At 46.4% G+C, this 24,335-nt stretch overlaps 2 protein-coding genes across 3 annotated transcripts; both read right to left on the reverse strand.

Moving 5' to 3' along the window:
* Window positions 1-346: 346 nt before the first annotated feature.
* On the reverse strand, window positions 347-10,730 carry LOC148829976 (uncharacterized). 2 transcript variants are annotated; one of them, XM_088922922.1, is made up of 11 exons: window positions 10,647-10,730; window positions 10,221-10,325; window positions 8,793-8,899; window positions 7,300-7,441; window positions 6,768-6,918; window positions 5,802-5,943; window positions 3,704-3,815; window positions 2,949-3,036; window positions 2,365-2,452; window positions 1,876-1,975; window positions 347-669 (listed from the first exon to the last, which is right to left on the reverse strand). In XM_088922922.1, exons 2-11 carry the CDS (start codon window positions 10,237-10,239, stop codon window positions 614-616), a joined length of 1,005 nt encoding a protein of 334 aa, XP_088779048.1. In that variant the 5' UTR covers window positions 10,240-10,325; window positions 10,647-10,730; the 3' UTR covers window positions 347-613. The 2 variants fall into 2 exon arrangements, with proteins under 2 accessions (XP_088779048.1, XP_088779047.1); XM_088922921.1 differs by lacking the exon at window positions 10,647-10,730 and having other exon boundaries at window positions 10,221-10,375.
* A 2,337-nt stretch (window positions 10,731-13,067) lies between these two features.
* On the reverse strand, window positions 13,068-22,873 carry LOC148829977 (uncharacterized). The gene is made up of 10 exons (XM_088922920.1): window positions 22,741-22,873; window positions 21,380-21,594; window positions 20,112-20,271; window positions 19,511-19,655; window positions 17,743-17,890; window positions 16,531-16,651; window positions 15,887-15,983; window positions 15,455-15,557; window positions 14,414-14,534; window positions 13,068-13,401 (listed from the first exon to the last, which is right to left on the reverse strand). Exons 1-10 carry the CDS (start codon window positions 22,772-22,774, stop codon window positions 13,340-13,342), a joined length of 1,206 nt encoding a protein of 401 aa, XP_088779046.1. The 5' UTR covers window positions 22,775-22,873; the 3' UTR covers window positions 13,068-13,339.
* Between the last annotated feature and the right edge of the window lie 1,462 nt (window positions 22,874-24,335).

The raw sequence follows: 24,335 nt of genomic DNA on the forward strand, positions 1-24,335 counted from the left end.
ATTGGTTTTAAAATGACAGAACAAATCGAGAAGAGCCATTCTTCCTTTGTCATTTCTCTCACAGTGTGTTTTTTAGTTGATTAAGTGCGGAACAGCTTGTTGATGATGACTGTATCAGTGAAAGCTGGCTCAGGTGAGAGAATGGTGCCCATTTATTGCCAAAGATGTGTTTTACAAATGGCTCCTTCTGACTGTAGGAGAGGCTCTGTTCTCAGGTGGTTTATAGCTTTGCTGGTGCCTGAAGCATTTTGCCTGGTTTCTGTGTAACAGCCTCCAACTGTAAAGCCAGGAGATATCAGAACAGCTAAGTTGTTGCACGTTAGTGAGTTACACAGAGACTCCACCATTTTGGAGGATGCAAATATGTTTAATAACCTCTGTATAAAATAAACCCATAGAAGGCAGAATCCTGAGGAATATATTCTTCATTTTCTTTATTGAGGAATGTTATCCTGCCAGTTCATGTCTTTCTTTATAGTGTTTGTCGAAATTTCCATCCTTCCTAAGGGAACAGGAAGCAGTGTCATGGCCAGTGTGATGTTAAAGCAGGAGAGGGAGAGGCGATGAGGGCAGCGGTTGCTGGTCTCGGCGCTCTTTCTTTCAGGAGAGGTGGCTACACTCTTCGGATTTTCCGAATTTTGCCTGTGTCTTGGTTCTTCTGTGACATTGCTGCAACACGAAAGAGGAGGCACTGTTAACACTCCGCATCTCTGTTTCTAGAGCCCTTATGTATGACATACTGTACAGTACATGCAGTCTGGGGAGGTGCATTTAAAACTGAAAACTGCAGGTACTTCTGTACTCAGAGGGTGGTGGGAGAGTGGAACAAGCTGCCCAGCCATGTGGGTCCGATTCCCCGGTTTCTTTCTAGAAACAGCTGGATGAGGCCACGAACGACCAACCTGGCCAGATGAACTGAATGGCCTGTTCTTGCTCGTGACCGGTCTTGTGGTCTTATTGTGTGTATCTGTGGTCACCAGGGGTCTCCGACCCTTGTCCAGCAGGAGGAGGTCCAATTCTAACATCGCTCTCCTGCTCCCCTCTGTGTAAAAGCACCACGTCTGCACACAGCATGTCTGTATTGACACCCCTCCCTCTCCCTCAACATTGCAGCACTCTCTTCCTCACAGGGCAGAGGAGGAGTGACGGTGTGGGTCTCCAGCCAGCACTGTCATTTCCTCAGCCAGGACAGGTAAAGCCACAGTACTCGGCACGCTGTCCCTTCATATCCGTCAGCTCGTTCCAGCATTGTTCACATTTGACCAAACTGCTGAAGCGAAATGATGGAATTTAGGGATCGCTTGGGACCAAAATCTGTCTACCCTTCAATCCTCAAAGATCGGAGTGCTGTTAATCAAACAGGAGTATTGCTTAATTAATGACTTCTAGTCGATGACAGTCTGCAGAAACGTGTGAGTGATGCGCAAGACGAACTGGGCTGGGCCTGTCCGGGCCCAGGGCTGGGAATACACACAGCTGTCTGCTCCGGTGGGGCTCACTGTCGGATTGAAAGGCATCTGGTTGTGAGGAAGTGGCCACTCTCACAATCGATCATCAGAGTACCACTGAGGTCTCCACATTTACTCATGCCCCTGCTAAACGTTAGCTAAAAGCTGACCTTTCATCCAAATAAAATCCAGGTGTATATTTTTTTGTTTTCACAGAACAGGATACCATGGAGATGGTCTGAATACTTTTGCATTATTTGCATTGCGTAGTCTGTTTATTTTTCAACTCTGTAACAAATATTTTTTAAACAAAATTCACACGCACCTGTTTCTTTACAAAAGGTTTCTTGGATGGATGGGCTGATGGATAATGTATTCAGGTCTGCTGGGGAGTAACTCAAGAAGAGGAGTTTTACACTGTGCTTACCTGAGAAATCTAGCACATATGAGCTTGACCTGATGGTAAATTTCATCTTCCCCTGTGGGTTCTGCTGGTATTCCTGCTCAATGTCCGGGCTTGAACAGCCCTGAAGATACAGAATACAAGCTCTGCTGATGAAACAGTCAGCACACAGTTCTCTGAATCACACCTAGAAACACGTACAGTACAATGTATCTTTTTGTTAAAAAATTCCTTATGCAAAAGTATCTTTCTGAGATCCACTGGAACACCCCAAGCAACATACATCTGTTTGTGCTCAACGTGTTACTGACAATAAAAGCATTAACCTCTGCTGTCTACCTGCTGGAAATTCTTCACACAATAGTCCCACAGAGCACTGTGGAGCCCAGGGAGTTTGCGTAAAACCTAAATACTCTTTTCAATCAGAAAATATGACCATACGTTTTGTTTCTGCGCATGGAATACAGTATATTGGCTGGGAATACTCCCCTGATCTTTGTTGTCCTACTGTACCTCTTCCGTGAAGTCGTGCCAGTTTCCTTTGCTGTCGCTGAACTGCCAAACCCTCCCGCCAGTGAGAGACATTCTAGACATGGACAGACTGCAAAAACAACATTTATTACTTTATAGTTGCAATAAAAATAAAATGTTGTCAGTGCGCATCATGATGTGGGTGCAGGCCTGTGGTCTTTATAGCCACACTTGTCTTTCTCAAGCTATGTTGCTAGTTTCCACATCGTACCATGACCATCTGTGAGCAATAAAGTCTCCGCACCAACTTTTTACCATCAGAGCAGGAATTGTGCTTCAATGTGAATTTTCCTTGATTTTCTGCAAGACAAGTTTCAATCAATAGTAATCCTTGCTACTAATTACAGGCAGTGTCTGGCAGTGTTTTTAAAACCAAGGACAGGTACTTCTTCATTACTCAAAGGGTGGTGGGAGGGTGGAACTACTGTAGATAGCCAGCCATGGTGTTGAAGCTGACGCCCTGAGATGGCTGGATGAGACAAGTGGGTCAGCTAGGGTCGGGCTGGGTGGGCCGAGCGGGCTGTTCCTGTGCCCCGGTCTGCAGGTTGGAGAAGCGGGCCCCTCACCTGCCAGCCCCCGCAGCAGGAGGAACGAACAGGGGGCGCCGCCTCAGCCTCCTCTTGGTGGAGCTGCTCTCGTTGATCTGATTCATGTCTGACGTGACAGCGAGAGACAAACACACACAGGGTGAAGCTGCACACCCGAGACAACGCTGCTTTTCACTTGCTTCCGCTCTTTAAAAAATCACATTCTCCTTGATTTCTTTTGCATTTCCCACACTCAGCTAATTTTTTATGTTAGAAAACTAAAACTGTGCCAAGAGCCTACCTTTTATCGTTCTGTAAATTGATTTTTGTTCAAATTGTAGGATTAATTTTCTTCTAAAGACTTAGTTTAGCAAAGCATAAATTGACTGATCTGATTGCAATTTTCATATTTGAAGATTGGTGGTCATGACTGGCATTACATATACATTATTAAATATCCAGAAATTAAATCGTTTAAGCCTTTTTGTGCTGCTTCAGCCATCTTTTGGGCATTCCAGGTTAGCTCGTGTATGTATGCTGGTTTACAAACATGCTGATGTTTCTACACATAGAAATTAATGTAAATTATTCAACACTGAGCTTTAGAATGCAAACTGCTCTAGTAAAATGGGATAAACAAATTAGGAAACAGGCATAAATTAGGATACTCCAACTTATTTTGATAAGCAATTAAGTGCATATCTGGCGCAAAATATATACAATTATTCTTCCGTAAGCAGATCAAATATCAACATCAAGTATCAACAACAGAGTGAAAATAAACAGTAGCACACCTTTAAAATTGATCACATAGCCTTTTGATCCTACTGAAAACTTGAAGGACCCACATTTATTTTTCTGATATTCTCTCTCAATATCCTTGCTTGTGACAGAACAGTTGGAATTCTACAGAAAAAGTGAGAAAAGAGAGAAAAAAAACTTGAAAAGTGAATCCAAATTGCAGCTTCTCATCCTTCCAAGGCAAACTCAAAATGTTCACAAAGGCAGAAATCTCGTTCTGTATGGGGATCTGAAGTTACAGCTGATGCCCCTAATCACTGCTGGTGGTAGACCAGCCCACTATTAGAGTTTTCCCTGACGTTTTGTTTGAATATATTATCTGTCTATCCATCAGCAAACCCCTTTTGTAACCACTCTATCTAACACAGGGTCACAGGGGAGCCAGAGTCTATCCTGGCAAGCAACGGGCACAAGGCAGGACTCACCCTGGATGTGGTCTCAGCTCACACAGGGTGCACACAGACACACACACTCACAACAGGGCCAGTTTTCCCAGCAGCCAATGAACCCACCAGCTTGTCTTTGAACTGTGGGAGGAAACCAGAGCACCTGGAGGAAACCTTCACGAACACGGGGCGAACGTGCAAACTCCACACAGACAGCACCCCAGGAGCTGAACCTGGGATCCCAGCTCTTCCAGGCAGCAATGATAACCACTGTGCCTCCCAGTATTATATATATATCAACATGTAACACATAAAGGTTAGGATATTTATATCCTGCTGTGCAGGAATTACAATACAGTAGATGTCTGTTATCAGGATCAACAATTTACTTAAAGCCTCCATGAGTGTTTTTACTATTACAGCAGCTTTGATTGTTATTAATCCACCATGTTCTGGGGAGAGAAAACCAGGCTGCAATGCTCACATCAACCTTCATGAAACTGGTCACAGCAACTCAAGGTCAACTAGACATGAGCAGCCAATAGGAACTGCGGTAGTACTGTAGCTACAGCACAACATCACACTTACCAGCCAATTCTAATATGACTGTTTGTCAGCAGTTCTTCATCGATAATATAATTTATTATAACATAATTTATATTCTAATCAATTATTTTAACGTATATATTTAATTTATGCATTATCTAATGTATATATTAATTTATATTATAATATAATTTGTTCCTCTCTGCACATCCATGAAACCAGAGGGCCGTTTTCTGTACTTCACGATACAGATCTATCAGGATTAACAGTTAACTGATCAAAACTGGCTAAAACTGGATGGATGGAAGATAAAACATATAATTGTGTTTCTGCATCAAGAAGGAAATAACACTATCAGCGAAGAGCAGTGCAATGACGGGGTCACTGGGGGTCAAAGTCACCGTGCATGGTGATCACCGGGAAAACAAGGCGCTGTATCTCGGGAACGATAGCAGCACACACGCCACTTTCAACGGCACAAACGCAGCACTAACGAATGAGGGGGGGTTTCATCGTTTGTGCTGTCTGTAGGGGGGCAACTTCACGGGGCTCCTGGTCGGAACCGACTCGCGTCCTGCTGTTTCCCCGACAGCAGCAACATTCCCGCGAGCGCTCAGTCCCGTCCCGCAGACGAGGTCGGGACGTCTTTAAATCAAACCTTCAATTTTTCAGTCAAGCTCCCGATCTATTTCCCAATCACATTAACTCCCTCCTTATTTAAGTCTGTTCAGAACCCTACTATCGCCCCCCCTCTTCCTCTTCTGAATTATAAGCCTGTTGTCCTCCTATCTTTATTCTCTGGCACAACGACTCGGAAGAATCATTTTCGTTAAGAAGTTTTCTTTAAATGGTTCAGGCTCCATCTCGGCAAGAAAGAGGGGTTTGTTTTTCCTTTTAAAGTTTTTCCTTTTCTGCACCGACTCGCCAGCCTTTTGTTATTCCGGCTGGGAGGCGTGTGCCCCTCTCTTACTTTTTTTCCCCCTTTCTTTTCCCTGTTCACCATTTAATTCGGACCGACCTCTTAACAACTGCCTGCATTCAGCCCGTTACTGTCATACCCTGGTCACTGCACACCTAAAAGTGCACTGAGTCCTGCGACAGTACAGTATCGCCTGCTGCACCGTTACACTCGGTATATATTATTAGAGGCCTCCGAGACCTGCTCCCCGCACGGGTGCCATGCTGTGTCTCCGCGGTAGTACCACAGCCAGGTCGTCGGTTGCGGGTCTGTAAATCCCTGCCGCCGAATCCCGAGATCTTTTCCACGGACCTTCATCGCACCGAAGTCGATCGAAAGGCGTCTGCAATTGGAACAGAAATGTTTGTTTATCACCCCCTTAGGTTTAAACCAGTACTTTAAACGCGGGTGACTAAGGCATCTGACCAGTTCCATTAAGTACTCCAACCTTATTATCTTGCGTTTTATTAACTAGAACACCGTCACTGTAACACTCTGCTCTCCTCCCCACTGAGAGCTGGTGTGTGGGGAGTGTACTGGCGCATCATCCAGATGGGGCTGCACACTGGTGGTGGTGGAGGGGATCCCCATTACCTGTAAAGTGCTTTGAGTGGAGTGTCCAGAAAAGAGCTATATACTGTAAGTGTAAGGATTAATAATAGCTTACAAGGGTGTGTAAGTGTTCTACTAACATAGGATTAGTATCATAGATATGATATTAAATATTTAATACAATTAAATAAATTATGCTTTGAGTTCCATTTGTCTCGCATGCTTATTTCCAGATGTGTTGTCTGGACTATTGACCAGTGCAGTTGATTTTGATGGGTGTTGCATAGGCAGCTGAACCTGTAGGTGCTGCCAGAGTCGATAACTTTCATGGACGTCACAGTCCGACAAAACAATGTTCCAAAGTCCCTCTAAACTCTACAGCTGTTGTATTGCTTATCCGTGTGGGAAAGTGTCCAGAATATACAGTAAGATCCAGATGACTGAGAGATGGGCACCAGGTCCTTGGTGTCGATATGGATTTTGGTATTCGTAAGGACCTGCACAGCTGCCATTGTATGTGATTCATTGTCTTTTCTGTATCTTCATTGCAGAGCAGGAATTCACATGATTCCCTTTGTATCTCCAGGAAGTCTTGCAGCAGAGTAGAATCCTTACCCATACTTGGTGTTGTACAGTCTCAGGCCTTTGACTTCGGGCAGTGAATACTGAGCTTCAATAATCCAGTCCTTGTCGATGTCCAGCCATCTTGAGCCTTTCCTGATCTGCCACTGGTATGATTTATTTCTGGGTCTTTCACCAGAGGATCCTAACAAAAGGCAGCACATAAAGAGAGGCTGGTGAGCTTCTGAGTCCAGGTCACAAATCACAAAAGTTAATCTAGAAACTTTAGGAAAAGCTTGAATTATGTGCATATTTGGAAAGTATGGAATGTTCATGGTTGAATTTTTATAGTATGGTGTACCAAAGGGAAAATACATTTAAAAATCTTTATTTTTAAAAAGTGCTTTATTTAGCATACAGATAAAACAACCAATGTTTTCTGAGAGGTAAAATCACTTGTGTCTCCTTCTGTGGGTCTTATAAAAGTATGATCCACAAAGAAACCCTGTCTATCGATGTTTAGTCACTCCAGCATAAAATGAAAAGCTGTATTATTAATAACTGTGAAGAAAATCCCCCAACATACCACTATTATCTTCTTCAGCACTGTGGGACAACTGGCAGCGCTTTCCGTACTTGCAGTGACCATTGAAGAAGTACTTGCAGATGTGGAGGTATGTGCAGTTCCTGCCGTTCTTACACCCACTGTTATTATAGTACCTGCAAGGCTGAGAGAGGAATGGAGAACAAGAATACCAAGAGACTTCTGCAGGTTCAATTATGAACAGAACTGAAATCCGTTTTCCCTAATCTTTTCTCCTCTTTGGTGTCACCCTCGTTATTCGTATTTAGCCTGTGTTACTGTGGAACCGAGCACAAACAGCACATTCACCGAGAGAGTGAGCGAAGGGAAATCTGCCTGAAAGACTGAACCGAACCCAAGAACAATGTGGAGAACCAGCACACCTTGAGGTGTGGCTTGGGAGTCCTGCTGGCACACAGTCATACAGGACTCACTGTTGGCCCCCACTGATTTCCAAAGGCAGCTGGACCGATTTCGCCAGCCCCTGGCCACTCAGACAGTGGTATAAATTGGATCTGAACCAGTTCTTGGCAGGAAGCAGGCCCATCTTACCCTGTGATGTGTCCAGAGCTGTCCGTCGGGAGCTCTGTAGGCCAGTTTATTAATGGGATCTGGCAAGACTGGGGTGGGTCCCGAGTGCCTCAGCTGCACGGACTGAGCCCCGCAGGAAGGCTGGGGTCAGGTCTGAGGCGCGTGGTGCTGCAGCTGTGGCAGCTTCCAGCTGTGCACAGGGCCTGAGCAGGGACTGTCCTGGGGGGTTTGAAAGTCCCTTTTCTCTCGAGGTTCCTGTACAGCCTGCAGCCTGATCACTCAGAGCGGCACTCGAGAGGGAGAATCAAGAAGATTCCTCTCACTTCTATAGCGCTTTTCTGGACACTCCATTCAAAGCTCTTTACAGGTAATGGGGATCCCCTCCACCACCACCAGTGTGCAGCCCCACCTGGTTGATGCGCCAGTACACTCCCCACACACCAGCTCTCAGTGGGGAGGAGACAGAGTGATGGAGCCAGTTCAGAGAGGGGGATTATTAGGTGAAGCCCAGGGGGAAATTTGGCCAGGACGCCAGGGTAACACCCCTACTCTTTTCGAGAAACATTTTTAATGACCACAGAGAGTCAGGATCTCGGTTTTCCATCTCATCTGAAGGATGGCACCTTTTTACAGTATAGTGTGCCTGTCACTATACTGGGGCATTAGGACCCACACAGACCGCAGTGTGAGCGCCCCCTACTGGCCCCACTAACACCTCTTCCAGCAGCAGCCTTAGCTTTCCCAGCAGTCTCCCATCCAGGTACTGACCAGGCTCACACCTGCTGAGCTTCAGTGGGTTGCCAGTGGTGAGTTGCAGGGTGATATGTCATGCTGGGCATAAGGGACTTATCTGACTGTGGTGTAGCTGTAGGAGTATTGGAGATGACACCATAATCCTATGTGATTCTGCTTTCTACACGCTACAGGAATATCACATAGTGGAGCTGTTAGTGTAATCCTCTCACCTGCTGAATGGGAGACAGGTCTCTTTCTTGCTCCCCTTCAGAACTGCTTAAGCTCTCGTCATCACTGCTCTGTGAAACTTCCTGTTCATTGTCGCTGAAAGAAGATGCTTAAAGAGACATGAACGCTAAGTTGGGGAAATGAAGCTGGGTCTGAAGAGCAAAGGTCCTAGATGGTCTTCAAAACCAATTCCTCATTTAATGTGCCTTTTTTAAAATAACAGTTTTTTCCTGTTTTGCCATTCTTGATTATTCTAGAGGAAAGTGTGGCTCCTGACTAGAATTTCAACACAACCCTGTTTATGATTGTGGCTTTAGGGGGGAGAAATGGCAGCTTCACTATGTGTCAGATCCTAAACTTTAAAGGACTGTAGCTCCGATCTTGAGCAGATCCCCTAAGTTTCTGCCTCAGAATCCATCGGACAGCTACAGTAGAAGCCACATTTAGGGATATGACTGTTTTTTACATACTTCAGTTTTGACTAACATGAAAATCATTTCAATTGTTAAAACACTTTAGGGTGATGTTTATGAACGCTGAAGCTCAAAGTGCCTCCTTTTTAAATATATATCTGAAAAGTGCGTGATACTGAACGTTACTGTAACTTCAGATGACACTTTTTCCCAGAGAGAATGATATGATCCACACTCTGTCAGGAAATAATGGAGCTGTGTCTCCTCATGCAATTGTGTACGTAGTGTGAGAGACATTTTGCTTTGATAACCATCTGGAAAAAGTCATGCCTATTGTAAAGTGTTGCTTTATTGTAAAAGCAAAAACACGGAGCAAAGGTTTCATGAAGAGATAAGTACTTGTGGCTGCAGTTCTGCCACTATGTATTAAATTTCTTGTAGTGTTCAAAGGTTGGATCATCTCCCTTCCTTTGTATTCTTTAAATGTGTCTAGATCCAAAACATGGAAGGATTTGTTTTAAGTGATTACAATTCCCAGAACATTTCACCTTCACTAGTCAGATTTTATGTTTTTTGGAAGATAGTAAAACTAAACTAATTGCATATTCTCATTTTGTTACTGTTACTCATTTTAATGCAGCCTCAATATTTCTCATGAATTAAAGGCATTTTCCTTATAGTATTTTTCAAGGAATTAACATAATTGTAACATCCTGAGCATGTGTGCTCAGCCTTAGTTGAAATCTGATCATCAAGCAAAATAAGCACTTCTGAGGGCATTGGCTTCAAACACATTGTAACCACAGTTTTGTGTATATATATATTTTCTCTTTCTATATACTGTTTTCTCCAGCAGGTCACATTTTCCATTAAAAAAAAAACAGAAGTCCAAAAAACAGAAGTTTTTTTTTAGTTATGCAAACATAGATCAAAATTTCAAGATGTGTCCGTACTGCATTTGTAGCTGTTAATTGTATGTTGTCCGGTAGACAGAATATAAATCCGTTCGGACCTTACCTTCTGCTGCGTGAGCCATATCTCTCCCTCTCTTGGCAGGAAAACCCGGCTCGATACAGTCTGTTCACCTCCTTCCTCTTTCCAGAGGCTGAGGTGGAGCTGGTACTGTTGGAAACACAGAGAAGACGGAGCTTAAAAACCCCAAACTGAAAGTGAAACGGATAGATTCTTCAGGAGGGAGTGTTACTTCTGCTATGAGGGTGTGTTTCGAGTGTGAAAAACCACCACCACGCCTCTCCCAGGCAGGGCTGCACTCCTGCAGAGAGTGCTTCAGGCGTCATTCCGGATGGAAAGCTCCGAAGAAATGCAGTGAGTCATGAGCCATGTTTGTTATGAGTGAGATTGCTCATAGCGGTGGAGGGTTCGAAGACACTAGGGCTATGTGTGCCGAGTGTTTAAGGTAAAGGCCTTGTTATCTGGACTCACCCCGTTCTGCAAACCGAATCAGCCTGTGTTGCTGACGACTGACCCTCCTTGTGCTCGGTTAGGATGAGACGTCAAACCTCAGGTTCATCCACTGGTCTCTGCGTGGAATACTGTGGGTGAAAGTGTCCGCTCCTAAATCGCTGCTTACAATCAGTCTAAATACTGTGTGAGACGGGCTGCAGTGTGCCCACCTCCATTTCATGGCATCCTCACTCACCGGTCATCCTGGAATTGTTTTGTGCCGATGGAGGTCACATTAGTAGAGGGCCGTGGAAATGAAATGCTGTATGCAGTGCAAGAATTAAGGGGAGTTTACTGGATCCTGTTAACCTCCTGCCCAGCTTGGTGAGGGAGACCTGAGAACTGATGTGAGCCGAGTTGTGAGCAGAACAAGTGGGAAGCACATCAGTAAGGGGGTGAGACTGCACATGGCCAGCCAGCTGAGGCTTGTGGGATTGTGTTGTCATTGATGTGATTGCATCTGCCCCTCTGTAACACACCGTGTGCCTTAAAATTCCTGTAGATCTGGTTATCTGGGCAGACTGTGGCTGATGCCTGCAGCCAATGTGACATTCCAGTCCCTCTCAACTCTGAAGATAAGAACCCAAATTCCTACGTTATAAACAAAAGAGGAAGCCAGTCAACCCTTCTAGACAGTTTGGTAGTTAGAAGTTAATTGATCAGAGGATCACTTCTTGAAAGAAGCTTCATGACTGGGTAACTTGTTCCATACTCCCACAACCCTTTGGGTAAAGAAGTCCCCCGAAGTCAACTGCAGGAGGAACAGACGCAGCACTGAGGGGTTCCACTCACCTGCTGCAGTTTTCTGTTCGGTCCTGCAGAGACAGAGTGAAGGATGGCTTTACACTGAGGGTGAATAAACCTCATTTATTGACGTGGCTCAAAGAAAGTGAAGCTGTTCTTTGATGGTTTAGCATTGCCTTGTGGAATGACTCACGCTCACGTTTGTGACACTTTAATTTTTCCAGCACACGACATTTGCCTCAGATAAAAGACAGTCATGTGGACTCCAGACACAGAATATTCCCAAATCGGGCGAGGAGCAGTTAAGGAAACTATCAAGCCTGGTGGTAGAGTGGATCTGACAAGAGATCAGAACTTGGATTCATATTTAGATCAAATCATAACTTGGTCCTATAAGCCAGTTGTGGAATACACATGTAATTCTTTAAAAAAAAAATACTGATCATATCCAAAAAACATATTAGTGTGCCCATTCATACATTAGGACATTTTATTAAAACAATCTGGATGAAGTACCAATCAGACCACTCCTCCAAACTGCTGCTCTTTCTTAAAGTCTTTCATGCTTCTGGTTCCGGTGAGTGGACACCTGTAGTCACTGAACAGGACTGTGTTTGTAATTTGCAACTGATGGGGAAGGGGGCTGGATTATTCTGACAAATTTTGCCAACAAAGTCAGGCACAATTTCAGTCCAGATTAATTTGATCTTTATTGAATTGAGGATAATATGGCTTCAGTAATGTATCCTGAGGTTTAATGCTTATTACATCTGCATTTTAGTTATTTAACGAATGCTGATATCATTTAACTAAGAAGTGAGGGAAGCTGTCAAGCTGAAGCAGGTGGCCTTCTGGGACTTGCAGCTGAGAGGCACCAGCAGGTTAAAAGGACTGCTGTGAGACTGGTCGCTGGAGCGAAGGCTCGGGCAGGGGAGGAGTGTGGAGAGGCCATGGAGGAGGACTATCGATGGCCTCGAGGCTGTTCGGGCAATCCGTGTGGCGCCTGGGCAGGGGAAGGGGTGACCTCACCCAGGCTGTCCTAAGCAGGGACGGGGCAGTACTGACCTCTCCTGGGGAAACCGTTGAGCGGTGGAAGGAACACTCTGAGGGAGTCCTCCACCCGGTGGACACGCCCTCCTAGCAGGAGGCAGGGACAGACAGACCTGGTGCAAAGCTCTCAGTTTACCAGTGGATCTACATCCCTGTCCTCACCCGTGGCCATGAGCTGTGGGTACGAGATCGCAGATACAGTACAAGCGGCAGAAATGAGCCTTCTCCGCAGGGCTGCTGGGCTGACTCTCCGTGACAGGGCGAGGAGCTCAGCAATCCGGGAGAGCCTCGGAGCAGAGCCGCTGCTCCCTCAGATCGAGGGGAGCCGGTGGAGGTGGTTTGGGCGTCTCGTTAGGATGCCCCCCGGTCAGCTGTTCCGGGCACATCCCACTGGGCACAGACCCCGTGCCAGACCCAGGACACACTGGAGGGACTATATCTCTCGGGTGGCTTGGGAGCGCCTGGGGATCCCCCAGGAGGAGCTGGAATCTGTCGCTGGGGACTGGGAAGTCTGGGATGGTCTACTCAGCCTGCTGCAACTGCGGCCCTCACCAGAAAAAGCGGAGTGAAGATGGATGGATGGATTCAACTAATGCATTCCTGCGCTTCATAAAACATCAGAAAATGTTTATTTTATTTCTTGGCAGTTTGTGGATGAAAATATGAAAGCGATCAGAACCCAGTCAGACAGGCAGGTGGTATTAACATCTGAGCAAAGAGACGGCAGATTAAAACACATTGCACTTGTATGCTGAACTGATCGCTGCACACCTATCTGAAACAACATGGCAGTGACAGGTACAGTAGGTAATGGTTTGTAAACAACCGAGTCAAATGGCAGTTAATCCACATCCAGTCTGGGATCTGTTGTTTCTCAGCTACATCAGACTCCTTCGGATTCTCCGTTTCTTCGTGGATGTCAGATTGGTCTGTGTCATGTCTGTGTGAAGGGACAAGTCAGTTAGTAAGGCTAGTCCAAAAACAAATTACATTCAAGCCAAAAAAACTACCACGGCTAGTGAACATAGCTCATGACTAAACATTTTTCATTCAGTGAGCTACCTTTGTATTCACTGTATAATGCAAAAGCCTTAGAACGGAAGGCAGGCGGGCCTGACTCTGGTCTTGCAGGCCTGGAGTGTCTGCAGGTCTTCATCCCGGCTCGGCTCTGTCAGGGCTGGGAGACTGGGAGCTTGCAGCCCTCGCTTTCCTCAGCAAAGGAGCCCAGGCCCGCGAGAAGCCGCATTCTGCCCCGGTCCACTCAGACTCGCTCGGGGCAGATTTCCTGATCCCCCTTCGTCCAATTAACCATTCTGTTTATACGCTGTTTTGCCACTGGTGTGGTGCTCTGTCATTGAGCTGCTTCCAAGACTATGATGTGCTTAGCATTCTGACCTGTGTCCCCACAGTTTTCTCTGCCTGAAGAATTCCAAGTCTGTCCTGTACCTGATCTGCCCGATTATGAGTCTCCTGCCGAGCACCTGTCCAGTGGCTCCACGATCTCCACCAGTTTCCATCACAGCAGTGCAGCCTCCCTGTCTGCTCCTGCCCTGAACACTGCGTTCACTATCAGACCAGCCCTGCTCTCAGCACCGCTGTTGAGTCCGTATCTCAGCCCCCACCCCCTTTCCCACCTCCGTCACTCTCCGCCCTGCCTCCGAGCTCCGCCAGCCTCTGGGAATCACCCAGCTCCTGTGTTTGGATGAGCAGCCTGTCGGCAAGACGCGGCTGGCTCTTCCAGCTGGCCACGTCATGACAAGTTCTTCATGTTTTAAGAGACACTGTTATTGGCTAAACTGGACCAGATAATTAATGTCTAGCTCCTCGGGCACTGCTGCTCATAAGAGAACTAGAGGCTCTGCAGACACACCAGGCCTATAGGGGAAGAGTTGGACTGCACTGATATAACAGAAGGAAACATGTTTTAAAAGATGTGTGTGATGTATGTATACCTGAAAAGCTCAAAGAGTACTGGAATCCTCCAGCTTGGAAATTCATCGATCCATCACGGTTGCTCTGAAACTGGGCTTCTATATCTGCGCTTGAGACTGAACACTCAGAGTTGGTACCACTCTAAAGAACACAAAAAGAAATGTGAGTGCAGCTTACCACTTATCACTTACAAGTGATTTTAAATAGCAGAGATCTAATAAAGGTATTAGAAAGACTGATACACTGTAGCTGATCAGACATACAGTATAAGATATGGTTGTAAGCCAACCCTGTTTGCTTACGATACCTCCACCCAGTAAGAGGGAGCAGTCTGAGATAGCAAGGTTCTGTATGAATGAAAAGTAAAATGCAGTTCAGTTCTTTGCAAAAGGCCTCTTTGTTTGCAGCTTTTCAGCGGTTTGAAATGGAAACTGTGACTGAGGACAAGCCTGTGATCTACATCTCCTTCCAATAAGATTTTTCTTGCTTGCCTTTTCTGTAATAAATAATTAAATTCAAACTCAGATACTAAAGGATTGTCCTGGATAATCCCTCGCTATGTGAACAACCTCTATGAGTTTTTGTTTATATGAGATGTAATATTTCCTACTACCTAGGATAGTACCTAATGCTTACGCATTTGCTAAAGACTGTAATGATGCAACTACTGTACTGTATCATAAATAAGCAATAAATGAGCGTTATTGTTTCCTACCATTTATTTATGCATCGGTTTTAAATGACTTTACACACAATACTGGAATAATTAACCAGGAGTGTTATTGTTTTCATACTTCAGCACCGTTCTGTGCTGTATTAAGGTGCAGTTTGGATGTTTGAAGGGATATATTTTTAGTTCAGGATCTAATTGGAAATCATAAATGGGAAGTAAAGGGAATTTAATTTCCGTTACACCAGTTTTCACCTTGCGAGCAGTTTTCGAGGAATGAGCTAAGCTCGCACAACGAGGAATTACCGTATACTTAAACTGCAGGCTTCAAGGCTCGCGTAATTAAAATCACCAAAAACAAATGCTGTGTCGCAGCCCCACGGCCACCTACTCTGTGCTTGAAGGTGTACCATCTTCCACTGTCCCCCTCGAACTGCCAGACCGGGGTGGTGCCTCTTGGAGACACCCGCAGCTGCTGGAGAGAGGATTCCAGGCTGCAGGACGGCCAAAATCAGATTTATTTGCAGCATTTTCTAATAACAGTTCAAAAACAATTAAAAAAGAAAATGTTTTTTGCAAAATAAACAAAGCAGATTTACAGTAGAGGGGATATTTAGAATCACATCTCCATGCTGCTTTACTAAACTCACTTGAAAAGGGACATATCTGTTCCTTTCACATTCCTGAACTGCATAATATCACCCCCGATGAGTTCTGATATGTACGCATTTTCAGAAGCTGTTTATTCCTATTACAAATGCATATCTAAACACTTAAATAAGGCCTTAAGTCAGTCCATCCTCCCAGTTGCAAAAATTCTTACCTTTTATTTTTCCTTCCCTTTTTTTGTGGGAGTATAAACTGTGGCCGTCTTACTATACGCCTCTTATGGCCAGTTGCCATGTTCACCTGCTTCATTTCTGTTTGAAATAAAACACAGGAGTGTGTCTGTGACAGACGTCAGATACTGGGCATTGGGAGGTCACACCTCACTCACTGTAGAGTAATTAAAGTTTTAAAACATCAGATAATTCATTTAGATAATTCATGCCATAGTGTAAGAATCAGTTCATGGTAAGAAAAGACACTTCATCGTCCAGTTTAACATATCTGTCCAGTGCGATCCACTTTTTTGTAAACTGGTATTTTGTACTCTTTTGGAATTTACAGATTAACAAAAACAATGGCTTGTGAACTAGCACATTGATCTGACTAAGAAAACCACTTTTTGATTTTTAAAAATCCAACCAACTTTCTTCTATATCTCTGTTTTATAACTAATAATTATTAAAGGACACAAGTAGAAACTCTGTGGAAGTGCTTTTAAAACAGAAAACAAGAGGCACTACTTTACACAAAGGGTTGTGGGAGTATGGAACAAACTACCCTTGTTCAAACTACCCGAATGGCCTCCTCTCACTTGTAACCTTCTCATCTCTGAACTGAGCTTCCGCGTGTGTGGCATACCTCTGAAATTGATTTCGTACTTCGTCTGACCGCATGTGAACGTGAAGGATCGTCCCGGCCTCTTCTGGAACTCTTTTTCGATTCTAGAGCTCTTCACTGGAGCAGACTTGCCTTTCGGACCCTGCGAGAGACAGACGGCTTGTTTTCTGTCATAGAGCTTCCCCTGGACACCAACATGACATTCACCAGGCCACAAGCACCAGGCGCCCTTATTTAACAGGGGACTCCTAGCTTGTCACTGGTCAAACTCCCTAAACACGTGGAGCACTTAAAACAACATTCTGTTTATTTTGTTTTCTGGAAATAGCCTTATCTCATAACATAAAGAAAGCATTTCCATCCATCCATTTTCTAACTGCTTTATTCAATTCAAGACTGTGGGAGAGCTGGAGCCGATCCCAGCCTATCCCAGCAAGCAGCTGGTGCAGGGCGGAGTACACCCTGGACGAGACACCAGCACATCAGAAGAAAGCACTTCCTCTATGTGTTTTTATTCCACAGTACGCACAGTGTTTTACACTCTCCTAGCAGATGAAGTGAGGCAAAGAATGAATAATGTTAGAGAAGATTCTGCTTTACGGGTGTAATACTGCAGCAGTTACAATAGGAAACAGGCTTCTGAAGCTGAAGGCTGCATCCAAACGCAGGCAAAGGTAAGCGGCCAGTGGTCAGCCAGAGAAAAAAAATCAAATTAAGCACAGAATCGGGAACTTTGTGAAAGTACGGGCGAGAGTGAGAGTTCCCACGATTTGTGATGTGATTCTGGCCCTTCCCGCTCACTAGCCACTATAGTGATGAATGTCATGTGACGTATGTGCGAATAAGTACAGGTTGTGCAGCTGACATTTCACCACAGAAATGTTCCAATGTTATCTGCATGCAGAGTTAACAAGGAAGTTCCATTTATGTGCAAAACTGTCTTGGAGTGAAGAGCAATATTCCCATTGGATGAAAAGAGATGTCCTCACAAGCCTGCTTGTTTACAGTGTCACAGGGCCGGATGTTCTGTTGCCTCGTTCTAAATCACATAACATGGCTCTGTTCTGCGCAGACCTGGAAATGTTGTCTATTTTGTGCTGTAAATTGGAGGTTTTGCACTCTACTGTGTACATTTGACTTTTACTGTGGTTTGTCATGCGCTCATCAATTCTGATTATTTCTAACCCCGAAATATAAAAAGAGCGTTGCAGTTCCCCTTGAACCCCTCTCTACCTTTTCTCCATACAGCGTCCAGCCCTGTTTCCCATGGCAGTACCAAAGCCAGCTTGTTGCCTCCTGACCAGCTCCACTGGGGCTTTTCCGTCGAACTTTGAGTTTTTTCTTCAACACCTTCATCTTAGTAAAGTCTATAGCCACCACCCTGCAGGAAGAACGCCAGGGTCAGACGCTCCTGTTCCAGATGTGAGCCCAGTGGCTCACTCCGGTAAAGCACAGCTTGGCCCCCGTTTCTCTGAGGTCTGTACACGTCTCTGTGCTTCACCTCACCTCCCCCACTCCACTGTGCTGCGCTTTTACTTTCACACCCCTGCATAATGCAAGGATGGATTCCAACAACACTGGTGCGAGGGGATTAGTCTGGCTGCTATAGACAGAGACTGCTTTTCCCCAAACATCAGGGCTGTTCAATCCTACTGCTAGATAACTGGTCTGTAGTAGTGAGTATGGTAGTAATGGTGTCCAGTCCCGGTCCTGGAGGGGTCAGTGTGTCTGTAGCAGGGCCGTCCAGTCCTGGTCCTGGAGGGTCAGTGTGTTTGTAGCAGGGCTGTCCAGTCCTGGTCCTGGAAGGTCAGTGTGTCTGTAGCTGGGCTGTCCAGTCCCGGTCCTGGAGGGTCAGTGTGTCTGTAGCAGGGCCGTCCAGTCCCGGTCCTGGAGGGTCAGTGTGTCTGTAGCAGGGCCGTCCAGTCCCGGTCCTGGAGGGCCAGTGTGTCTGTAGCAGGGCTGTCCAGTCCTGGTCCTGGAGGGTCAGTGTGTCTGTAGCAGGGCTGTCCAGTCCTGGTCCTGGAGGGCCAGTGTGTCTGTAGCAGGGCTGTCCAGTCCTGGTCCTGGAGGGTCAGTGTGTCTGTAGCAGGGCTGTCCAGTCCTGGTCCTGGAGGGCCAGTGTGTCTGTAGCAGGGCTGTCCAGTCCTGGTCCTGGAGGGTCAGTGTGTCTGTAGCAGGGCTGTCCAGTCCTGGTCCTGGAGGGTCAGTGTGTCTGTAGCAGGGCTGTCCAGTCCTGGTCCTGGAGGGTCAGTGTGTCTGTAGCAGGGCTGTCCAGTCCTGGTCCTGGAGGGTCAGTGTGTCTGTAGCAGGGCCGTCCAGTCCTGGTCCTGGAGGGCCAGTGTGTCTGTAGCAGGGCCGTCCAGTCCTGGTCCTGGAGGGTCAGTGTGTCTGTAGCAGGGCCGTCCAGTCCTGGTCCTGGAGGGTCAGTGTGTCTGTAGCAGGGCCGTCCAGTCCTGGTCCTGGAGGGCCAGTGTGTCTGTAGCAGGGCTGTCCAGTCCTGGTCCTGGAGGGTCAGTGTGTTTGTAGCAGGGCTGTCCAGTCCCGGTCCTGGACGGCTGGTGTACTGTATCTCCAGGATTTCAATCCAGCTCAGGTTTTAACCACCTAAGTCAGGTGTTTACTAACTTAACTGCACAATTGTAACAGCTTCTCCCAACTCTTCAGGTGAAGCTGTTTCGAATAGACCTGGAACACATGTGCCGACACTCTGGTCACACAGGACCAGGAACTGACACCTCTGACAGACTGTAGCTGCATCCCTACGTGTCTCTGTCTCTGGAGAGTCTAGTATTGGAGGGTGGGAAGAACGGTGCTCTGGAAGCCTCTGCCAAGCTCTTTCCTACGAGCCGAGGCACTGCAGTAGCTACTCACTATTGCACAATTGCATTACAGTGGTTCTTCTGTACGTTAACTACTTGTATATATTCTTTCTGAAAAAGATCGACCATGGTTCCTGACCCCCTCCAAACTGTCCTGGCTTACTGCTGAGAGTTCTACTCACCCGAAAATCGTGTTGAACAGTTTGATGCCTCTGACGCTGGGGAGGGAGTACTGAGCCTCTATGACGTGGTCATTGGTGATATCAAGCCATCTCTCTCCACTGCTTATCTGCCACCTGTAGGGCCTGTCGCTGTTCCGCTCTGCGCCTGGGATGGAAACACAAAGATGTGGAAGAGCTCCAGCCCGCTCGGCAAGCATCGTTTTGTTCAGAACAGGCACACGCGCTGGGGAGCTGGGTCAGACGGATCTGTTACCGCACAGGACTGGGCCTGGAACAGACAGGGCCCTTCCCCAAGCATCAGACAGAATAAGGCTCGCTCTACAGTAACACCCAGCTGCTCCCTTGAAGGATAATTCAAAAAGCAAAGCAAGTTTAACATAAATACTGAAAGCACAATAAAACCGTCAGTCATCCTGAATGAGACCACCACTATGATTTGTGTTTTTTAAACCCCATAGAGTTGACGAGCAGACTGAAGTTCACCCATCAAAGCGACACTAACCTGCAGTTTTAAGGTTTATTAATATGAAGCTCTGAGAGGGTCAACGTTAGTTGCTGAGTGTTACGGATGGGAGGTTCTAGCGCATGGGGTGGCCAGTACCTTCATCTGAGGAGGACTCTGATCTCGAAGCAGCAGCGTGTTTGAGATCACACTGGGAGCCGTTCCTGCAGCTCCCCTTCAGATAGTACTTGCAGATGTGCAGGTATGGGCACTTCTTCCCTTTGGTGCAGTGACCCTCATTGTAGTACCTGCACGGCTTCTTAATGAATGAATTAAAGAGAGTAACAGTTACAAGCTTTAATATAGAAAGTGCAATATTATAAGAAAATCTACCCAGAAATATGTCATGCTGCAATCATACCACATGCAATACAACGAATAATTTCCTATAGATTTCTTCATGTTACTGCTTCGTGTTGTGCTTTGTGGAATTAAGAGACACTATGATGTTTGTGAGGCTCTCCAGCTACACAAACAACACTGGCCTGATCTGAAAAGCTGTAGAAGAATGTGGAGTGTCTGCACTCCTCACATGGCGAGCGCCGGCTCTCCTGACTGTCGGCGATGAAGGAGCGGCTGCAGACCTCGACACCGGCTGAGAGGAGGCAGCCCTCAGCCCTCAGCCCTCACCATCCGGATACCTGACTGCTGCACTCCTAGGAGTTTAATCATGTGTTTGAATCTGGCTTCATCAGTCTGCTCTCCTCCCCACTGAGAGCTGGTGTGTGGGGAGTGTACTGGCGCACTATGGATGCTGTCACATCATCCTGCACACTGCTGGTGGTGGAGGGGATCCCCATTACCTGTGAAGGTCCAGAACAGCACTATAGAAGTGTTCTTGTTCTTCTTCATCTTCATCTTCTTGTTCCTGTCTGTGTCTGTGTCTACAGGGCTCCTCACACCACCAACACAGCCTCTACACTGTTTCTCTCTCCCTGCTTGTTGCATGAGAATGTCTCTCACCGGCACCACCTGGGGCTTATAATCAAGAGGTGACCTCCCTTCGCTCGCTCCAGAGCCAGGCCGCTGGCTGCACTCTTGTCATCTCTCATAACCTCAGAGAATTATCCTAATGTTTTTCTTGAGCCTCACAGCTCGCCTTGTCTCGCCTTAGCGGAAACGCCTGATTCTGAGCGACTCCTCGCCTGCTCTCTCCCTCCACTCGGGGTGTAAACGCTCAAGCCCATGAAAAGGAAGTCCACAACCCCTACACTGTTACACAGGCTATAACAGCGTTTCCACCAGACTAGACAGGGAGGGTTTTGACATAACTGTTTGCCATACTGTGATTTGTGCTTTAGAGTCCTGCTGTTCCCAGCTGCAGGAGCACGTAGAAGAACAGAAAAGCTTTTTCCTCTCCATCTCACCTTCTGTCTGGCGGCCTGGGGAGACGGTGTTGCCCCCTGTTGCCCTGAGTCGTCGCCACTCTGCCCCTCAGTGCCCGAGCTGTCGCTGCCCGACTCCTCCTCGCCGTCGTCGGTCTCGCTCAGGCTGTAGTCTTCGTCATCGCTGTCGTCTTCCTCGCTCTCGCTGGCAGAAGCCTGCTGCTGTGTCTCTGGGACGTCCTGGGCAGGAGCGGCCTCTGTCAGCGCGGGTCAGGACAGACAGACACCAGAGCCGGTCAGGTATCAAACCCCTCTCGCTTTTCCAGGGGTCCCACTGGGGGCTCGGGGGACCTCCTCTCACCTCTGACCTCTGATGACTTTGTGCAGCCGTTCAAAATCCAAAATCATAAGAACACAGGAGAGGTTACAGACGAGAGGAGGCCTGTGAGTGGATAACTGATCCCAGGATCTCATCCAGCCATTTCTTTCAAGACACCAGGGTGTCGGCTTCAGCAGCATGGCCAGGCAGCTTGTTCCACGCTCCCACAACACTTATTGCAAAGAAGTGCCTCCTATGGTCAGTTGTAATTGCACTTCCAGATGGTTTCCACCTGCGACCTCAGGCTCATGTTTCATTATCAGTGCCAAAGAGGTCCAATAGGGTGACTTTATCAAGCCCTTCGAGGAGTTGACTTTCTAGACACAGTGTTATTTGTTGAAGGTGAATGGTAGCTGTATTTATTGCACGGAGGTCCACTGCGCCAGCAGGAGCGGGACAGCTCGCCGTGCGCTAGGGAGGAGCTGCGTGAAGACGGGTTCTTACCCCTGTCATCCACTCGCACCGCAGACCAGACATTATCCCTTGAGTAAAAGTCCACGAGTTATCCGCCAGTGGGTTTTCATTCGGTCGCCCTACTGGTTAATGAATACGAGTCACGTCTAAAAAACTTGTTTCCAAATATCGGGATTTTTTTTCCGCGCCCATCCCCAGTTTCTTATAACGAATGACGTGAGCCTAAAAACTCTTAAAGAAGAAACGTCTTCTCTTGACGAACCGCGTTTTCTCGGTGTATTTTCTCCCCGATGCCTCACAGACCGGACTCCGGTTGTCAACAAGGCGACGGTGTGATGATTTTACCGAGAATCGCTGACATAAAATACGGGAAAACGAGGGGTTTGACACTCAGCAGCTTTGGTAAAATAAAAACAAAACTCAAAGCAACTGCCTGTCAAAACAAAACACAGTGAGCAGGAAGATATTTCAAGTTTACATACTATATACTTTCAGTTTCTTTAAAAAAAGGTGATGTTATGTTTTCTCCCAGTTTAAGAAGTAACAGCTGAAAACGGCATGTTGCTAATCGTAGAAAATGTGCAATCCTTAGAAATCGCCAGAGACTTACCAGCCAAAGCAGTACTGTCGGAGCTAGAGGCCATGATCGATAGAGAACTGGGAGAAGGACGGTACTGCTGGCTCTTACAGACTGGAGCACTTTCGGTTTCATTTCACCAGAAGCGGAGCTCTGCGTGCTGTTCACACCCGCCTGAACTGCTGCACGCTGTCCTCAAGAGGAAACCGAAACAGAGGAAAGAAGATGGTTTGGAGTTGTGTAATATTGTATATTGGATTGTAATTTGCGCTCAGCCTCAAAAGCTTTTAAAAGCCGAGTTTATCACAAATTTTGTAAAGGGAATACAATGCAAATGACTGACACACTGTACAGTTATTCGCAGCTTATAAGGCATATTTTATTTCCAAATTAATTTTACTACCACCTATTTCGACATTTATAATCTCTATAAAATAAAATCAGAGATACAGTGCTATCTCGGAAAACGCTGCACACACCTACGATTTTCTAACTCTAGAACTGATGCTTTCTTTCCTATAGTTGCAATCCAAGGATGTACCTCATTTAAAGGGTGATACTCAGATGTTTGTGGACTCTAAGGTGAAGAACCTAGTGCTCGGACTTCTAGTAAAATACACTGGCTCGCTGTTCTTGGTCAGTATACTACACGAAGTTGATATATATATATATTAAGGATATTATTTTATGTTGAATATATGTAGGAAGCATGGATACAATCGCTACATTATTATTGAAATTTGAATAAAAATAATCTTCAAAAAATAATAAAATGCACTATTTTTGCCTGAAGACAACAAACGTTTTGCAGAAGAGCAAAACCTCCTAGGTAAGAAAGAATGAGCAGCGCGGGCAGCAACCTGTGTGGTGCGTTTGCGATTGCAACAGTGACACCGTGTGGCTGCTGTCGGCGGTGCAAGGCCACTCACGCCACACGGCTGAAGTAATGCAGTTTGATGTTTTAATAAAAATAATTGCTTACACTTATATAGCGCTTTTCTGGACACCCCACTCAAAGCGCTTTACAGGTAATGGGGACTCCCCTCCACCACCACCAGTGTGCAGCCCCACCTGGATGATGCGACAGCAGCCATAGTGTGCCAGAATGCTCACCCCACATCGGCTATCAGTGGGGAGGAGAGCAGAGTAATGTAGCCAATTCATAGAGGGGGATTATTAGGAGGCCATGATTGGTAAGGGCCAATGGGAAATTTGGCCAGGACACCAGGGTAACATCCCTACTCTTTTCAAGAAGTGCCCTGGGATTTTTAGTGACCACAGAGAATCAGGACCTCAGTTTTACATCTCATCCGAAGGACGGTGCCTGTTTTTACAGTATAGTGTCCCCATCACTATACTGGGGCATTAGGACCCATACAGACTGCAGGGTGAGCACCCCCTGCTGGCCCCACTAACACCTCTTCCAGCAGCAGCCTTAGTTTTTCCCAGGAGGTCTCCCATCCAGGTACTGACCAGGCTCACACCTGCTGAGCAGTTGTGAGTCGCAGGGTGATATGGCTGCTGTTTTGTAATCCAGCCTGTTTTAAATTAGCATTAAATTAAACGAAATTAACATGAAATGTGTTAGAGGCGAGGATTCATCTCTTCTCTCACTCTGCTGAACGGAT

The sequence above is a fragment of the Atractosteus spatula genome, chromosome 8 (assembly GCF_055471065.1).
Source record: "Atractosteus spatula isolate fAtrSpa1 chromosome 8, fAtrSpa1.hap1, whole genome shotgun sequence".
Taxonomy (NCBI): Eukaryota; Metazoa; Chordata; class Actinopteri; order Semionotiformes; family Lepisosteidae; genus Atractosteus; species Atractosteus spatula.

Coding starts and splice junctions, on each gene's coding strand:
- LOC148829976 (XM_088922922.1), bottom strand. Junction 6,919..7,299: donor TGCTGAAGAAGATAATAGTG/GTATGTTGGGGG, acceptor GCCTTTTGTTAG/GATCCTCTGGTGAAAGACCC. Junction 670..1,875: donor ATATGTGCTAGATTTCTCAG/GTAAGCACAGTG, acceptor TTCGTGTTGCAG/CAATGTCACAGAAGAACCAA.
- LOC148829977 (XM_088922920.1), bottom strand. CDS start 22,774: ATGGCCTCTAGCTCCGACAGTACTGCTTTGGCTG. Junction 17,891..19,510: donor CTGTTCAACACGATTTTCGG/GTGAGTAGAACT, acceptor TTCTTCCTGCAG/GGTGGTGGCTATAGACTTTA. Junction 15,558..15,886: donor AAGGGAAGGAAAAATAAAAG/GTAAGAATTTTT, acceptor GCCGTCCTGCAG/CCTGGAATCCTCTCTCCAGC.